Source organism: Apteryx mantelli, chromosome 20 (assembly GCF_036417845.1).
Source record: "Apteryx mantelli isolate bAptMan1 chromosome 20, bAptMan1.hap1, whole genome shotgun sequence".
NCBI classification, from domain to species: Eukaryota; Metazoa; Chordata; class Aves; order Apterygiformes; family Apterygidae; genus Apteryx; species Apteryx mantelli.
In genome coordinates this window covers 8,849,403-8,855,624 of record NC_089997.1, presented here as the reverse complement: position 1 = coordinate 8,855,624, position 6,222 = coordinate 8,849,403, and the positions used below count along the sequence as shown (strand labels likewise).

At 52.3% G+C, this 6,222-nt stretch overlaps 1 protein-coding gene across 1 annotated transcript; it reads left to right on the top strand.

The window, feature by feature from the left end:
* Positions 1 to 723: 723 nt before the first annotated feature.
* LOC136993782 (olfactory receptor 14C36-like) lies at positions 724 to 1,659 on the top strand. The gene has a single exon (XM_067308730.1). The coding sequence runs from the start codon at positions 724 to 726 to the stop codon at positions 1,657 to 1,659; it is 936 nt and encodes a 311-aa protein (XP_067164831.1).
* Positions 1,660 to 6,222: the final 4,563 nt, after the last annotated feature.

Here is a 6,222-nt window from a genome sequence, read left to right as displayed (position 1 = left end):
CCCTTTGGTAGGAGGGTCACAGTATTGCTCCTTGTTTCCTCACCTCTCTGTGCAGCTGTGGTTCTTGCTCTTGTGCTCTCTGTGGTTAAGGAAGAGGATTCAGCTGTGGTTAAGACAGTAACTTCCCACTCCCACTACATTGCCTGAAGAAACAGTGAAGATGGTAAAAATGTGAGGGCAGGGTTCATCTGACTGGGACAGAGATGCCTAGAAAGGGTCAGGTCAGCCCCTGCCTTCACTGCACTGTTTCTCTGCCTTGACAGAGTGAGAGCTGGTGTGACTGATTCAGATACAGACATTTCTGTTCAAGAGGGCAAGGTTGGGGCAGATGAATCCCTCACAAGGCTCTTCTCTTTCAGACACAGCTGCCATGAGTGCTGTATTTGTCTCTCACAGTGGTAAAAAGAGAATATTCCCACTGGGTCACCGGACAAAATTCTCTTTACTCAGCTCAGGGTGCCCATCCCCAGGTATCCCAACAACATACACAGGGCAGTTTGACACCTCCATTTACATACTCTGGTAGAGCAGCACTGACTCATCTGAAGTCCATGCACAGAGGCCCCTGCTCTCCACGGCACACTCAGCACAAACCAGAGGTCAGGAAATGGAGCTAAACGAAGGTAAAGGAGAGAGGAAATGTGGGGGATACTATGAGGAGTGGAATGAGATTTGCTCAGAGAAACCTGTCATAATTTGTCAATGCTTTTTCCTCCAGAGCAAATGTCCAACAGAAGCTCCCTGAATGAGTTCCTCCTCCTGGCATTTGCAGACACGTGGGAGCTGCAGCTCTTGCACTTCTCACTCTTCCTGGGCATCTACCTGGCTGCCCTCCTGGCCAACGGCCTCATCATCACGGCTGTAGCCTGTGACCACCGCCTCCGCACCACCATGTACTTCTTCCTCCTCAACATATCCCTTCTTGACATTGGCTCGATCTCCACCACTGTCCCCAAATCCATGGCCAATTCCCTCTGGAACACCAGGGCAATTTCCTACTCGGGATGTGCTGTCCAGATATTTTTGTTTGCCTTTTTCCTTTCGACTGAGTATTCTCTTCTCATTGTCATGGCCTATGACCGCTACATTGCCATCTGCAAACCCCTGCACTACGGGACCCTCATGGGGAGCAGGGCTTGTGTCAAAATGGCAGCAGCTGCCTGGGCCACTGGTTTTCTCAGTGCAGTGCTGAACACTGCTAATACATTTTCAGTAACATTCTGCCAAGGCAATGCCCTGGGCCAATTCTTCTGTGAAATTCCCCACATCCTCAAGCTCTCCTGCTCAGACTCTTACCTCGGGGAAGCTGGGGCTCTTGGGGTTAGTGCCTGTTTAGCCTTTGGGTGTTTTATTTTCATTGTGCTGTCCTATGTGCAGATCTTCACAGTCGTGCTGAGGATCCCCTCCGAGCAGGGCAGGCACAAAGCCTTTTCCACGTGCCTCCCTCACCTGGCAGTGGTCTCCCTGTTTGTCAGTACTGACTTATTTGCCTACCTGAAGCCCCCCTCCATCTCCTCCCCAGCTCTCGATCTGGTGCTGGCCATTTTGTACTCGGTGGTGCCTCCAGCAGTGAACCCTCTCATCTACAGCATGAGGAACAAGGAGCTCAGGGACGCACTAAAGAAACGGATCCAATTGGTACTAGTTCAGCAGCAATGAAGTGCCCATTCCTCTTCACAAGTGATTTCTAATATAACTCAGACAACTCTTGTGCTGTAGCCATTCTCTTGGTGATAATAATGTTTGTACAGAAGTGTTTGAAATCATCCCACTTCTCCAGAAGCACAAACCCAGTGGGTATGACCCAGAGGACTGCTATAAATATGTCTGTCACTGTGTCAGAAATGGCCTTTCTGTAATAAAGGGATTTCCTCAGTGCAGTGCTTGAAGATTGGGCTCTCCTTCCAAGGTTGGAGCCAAGAATGTGCTCAAGGACTTTCATCCTGAAAGGGCTTGTTGCTTTTCTGGGGCTCTCCATGGGCTCAAGGCAATGAGCTCACGGGGTGATGTGTTAGGGAATGAGGGCTGGATTCAGTTCTCACTTGTGGGTTCCCAGTGCTCTTGGAAGTGGTGAATGGTCGATCAGTATCTGCCAGGGACTGTCTCATGTATGTCAGGGCTGGTGACAGATACCTGCAGTGTGGACCCTGTAGGCACAGGGAAGGGAGCCTGGAGAGTGGTCCATGTCACCTTCAATCAAAATCCATGGTCTGGATCTAGGGACACACCTGAACACAGCCTGAGCCATTTGGAATGGTCTGTGATTGCTCAGCATCATCCACAGCCACACATCCCTTAGCAGGGGTTGTCAGGTGCAATGATACCTGTCCAGCTGGGTCTGCTCCCCACCCTGACCACTATGGCCTGTGTGGAGTCACACCATGGTCCAGGGGAACCACAGCCCACTCGCTCTGCAGTGCAGCACCACCAGCTCAGGGCTCCACGTGGAGCACAGGGGAGGGTCCAGGAACAGCTGGGCAGGCCAGTGCCAATACACTCGCTGGGGAAAGACTGTCCAGAGAGCAGGGATGTCCCTGGAGAAAAGCAAAGGAGCAATTGTGTGCTGGCAAGGAGGAATAAATGAGAGAAATCTGTTCCTATGTATGCTGGGGCAGTAGGAGCTGCCTGAGGATCCCCAGGGTAGAGACTCTTGTGCTATCCTGGAAAGAGGAGTTGGCACAGGGCAGCTGCAGGAAGCCAGGTTAAAGGATCTCCTGGACACGAGAGAAGGTGAGACAAGGAGTCTCTGGCCTCTGTTCCCTCGTGCCATTGCTGGCCTCCAGCGGGGACCTGCTGCTGTGCCCACAGGGGGCCTCAGACTGTGGTATGTGTACACAGAGCTCTGCAGCAACCTGCGGCAGGCACTGCTGCGGGGCCACCCCCAGCCTGGACTGCTCTGCTGGGTGGACTGGGGAGAGGGCAGGGGAGGTGGGGAGAGCCAGGGAGCAGCTGGACTGGGCTGGAAAGGGCCCAGGAGAGGAAAGTGTCAATGTTAGCTAAGCTTTGTGAGCAGGCAGGGTGAGGACACACACTGGTGGGTTTGTGGTGCAGAGCCAGGTCTTGTGGAGGGGAACCAAGACATGCCAGGCGCACAAGAGAGGAGGCCGGTCTGTGCCCTTAGTTACATGGACCAACTGGGAAGGTGTCCCCGGGCATTTGTCACAGACCATCTTCTGTGTTTCATGTTCCTGGATGCATTTTGCTTTGTGACCAGCTCCGTCCTGCTGGGATCAGTACCTATATCGAGGGGAATGACCAGCCCTGCGCAGCCTCTCTCCCAGCTGAGACTCCGGCAGACCGCAGAGGATGGCTATGCGCTAACCTCCACATGGGACATGGCTGGAGCTGGGCTTGGGCTGGGCGCTGGGGAAGGCTGCCAAACCAGGAGGGCTGTGGGGGACAAGGCACTGAGGGCTGTCATGGGGACCATGCCAGGGGGATGTTTCCCCACCCCTGAACATACCCTGCCCTGTGCAGTGCCTGCACAGTGAGGCCATGGGGCTGTGTGCGGGGCGATGGGGCTGAGTGGGTGCAAGGACAGTGCACAAATGGGAGCCACGATGCTCCTCACTGCTCCACTGCAAAAGAGAAACTCCCAGGAGAGCTCTCCCAGCCCTGCCCCATGAACTCTTCTCCCTGCTCCAGCCATGCCTGAGCAGAGACTGACGACCAAGAGGTCCCACAGACAAAGCTGTGCCAGCCTCAGGGAGCTGGTCCTGAACACCAGGACAGATAGAGCACCCTCCTCGTATGTCCCTGTCCTGCTGGGAGGGTGACACAGGCACTAGGGAAAAGGCCTGTTTCTGCCTGGGGTCAGTGCAGCACTTTTGCATGTGAGGTGAATGTGAAAGCTGCTGCGCTGCAGAAACACTGACCACAACCCCTTTCTGCAGCCCCCACTGCCCCCTTGTCCCTGCCAGCCTGCCATCACCCCTCCACTGCCCCATCTCCCGTCCCCTCACCCCACAGAATCACAGAGTGGTTGAGGTTGGAAGGGACCTCTGGACATCATCTAGTCCAAATCCCCTGCTCAAGCAGGGTCACCTAGATCACATTGCACAGGATTGTATCCAGGCAGGTTTTGAATATCTCCAGAGAAGGAAACTCCATAACTTCTCTGGGCAACCTGTTCCTGTGCTCTGTCACCCTCACAGTATGATTTTTCCTCATATTCAGATGGAACTGCCTGTGCTTCAGTTTGTGCCCATTGCCTCTTGTCCTGTTGCTCGGCACCACTGAAAAGAGTCTGGTCCCATCCTCTCGACACCCTCCTTTCAGATACTTACACATGTTGATAAGATCTCCTCTCAGCCTTCTCTTCTCCAAGCTAAACAGGCCAAGCTCTCTCAGCCTTTCCTCATAAGAGAGATGTTCCAGTCCCCTAATCATCTTTGTAGCCCTTTGCTGGACTTGCTCCAGTAGTGCCACATCCCTCTTGTACTGGGGAGCCCAGAACTGGATGCAGTACTCCAGATGTGGCCTCAGCAGGGCTGAGGAGAGGGGGAGAATCACCTCCCTCCACCTGCTGGCAACACTCTTCCTGATGCAGCCCAGGATACCATTGGCCTTCTTGGCCACAAGGGCACATTGCTGCCTCATGCTTAACTTGGTGTCCACCAGCACTCCCAGGGCCTTCTCGGCAGAGCTGCTTTCCAGCAGGTCAACCCCCAACCTCTACTGCTGCATGGGGTTATTCCTCCCCAGGTGCAGGACCCTGCACTTGCCTTTGTTGAACTTCAGGAGGTTCCTCTCTGCCCACCTCTCCAGCCTGTCCAGGTCTCTCTGAATGGCAGCACAGCCCTCTGGTGTATCAGCCACTCCTCCCAGTTTTGTATCGTCAGCAAACTTGCTGAGGGTGCACTCTGTGCCTTCATCCAGGTCATTGATGAAGAAGTTGAACAAGACTGGACCCAGTACTGACCCCTGGGGGGCACCGCTAGCTACAGGCCTCCAACTAGACTCTGTGCCACTGATCACAACCCTCTGAGCTCTGCCATTCAGCCAGTTCTCAATCCACCTCACTGTCCACTCATCTAAACCACACTTCCTGAGCTTGTCTATGAGGATGCTATGGGAGACAGTGTCAAAAGCCTTGCTGAAGTCAAGGTAGACAACATCCACTGCTCTCCCCTCATCTACCCAGCCAGTCATTCCATCCTAGAAGGCAATCAGATTGATTAGGCATGATTTCCCCTTGGTGAAGCCATGCTGACTACTCCTGATCACCTTCTTGTCCTCCGCATGCTTGGAGATGGCCTCCAGAATGAGCTGCTCCATCACCTTTCCAGGGATGGAGGTGAGGCTGACTGGTCTGTAGTTCCCTGGGTCCTCCTTCTTGTCCTTTTTGAAAACTGGAGTCACAAACGTAACACTTCTGAGATCTGTCCAACCCCAAGTTCTTTTAGATTAGAGGTGTAGTAGCTTCCTCTCCTGTATTAAGGAAATTTCCAGTATACTCTGGTTTTGCAGAGGAAGCACATGCAAGGTCATGTGAGCTGCAAGCAGAACATCTTATCTGATCTTGCCTTAGCCCTGTTTTTCATACAAAGTTGAAGAACTGCAAAGAAACCAGTTCAATCCAGCCAGCGCTACAAAAGTTGTTCAAAGGTAACACCAGAAGAGGTGCAAATCAGCTAATGGATAATTATAAGATGAACCATATAAGGCTGGCATGGAACTACCTCATACTGTAGCACGGCAAGGGGATTAGTAGAACTAAGAATTGTGGATAAATCTGGTTGGTTATGTAAACTGAAGTACTGAATATGTAACAACTTACTATTGCTTAAAAGTTGTAACAAAAAGCTGCTTGGGGACCCTTCCTGTGCTCCCAGCCAAGAGGCACCTTATTGCTAGCAATAAAACTTAGAAAATCTGACTCCTGCTGTTCATTACCGATGCCCACAAATGAAAAAAGAGAAGAGATACTTTTATTACCTGTGAGCAAAAGTCAATTGGGGGATATTACCAGTATATTACCGGTATACAGTATAGCAGTAGGCACTCTTTTCTTCTAATGTGGCAGTATCCTAGGAACTCTTTGCTTGTAATGCAGTAGTATCCCCCAGTTAGCCCATAATTAACCATCCAAATAACCCTCCCAGTTCAGTGAAATATGGTAGGTTGGGTTCCTGAGCTCTCCCTGCCAAAGGGCTCGCTGCCTTGGGAATCTTTGCTGCAACCTGCATGCTGTGCACTGCCCTGGGCCCTGAAACAAGACAT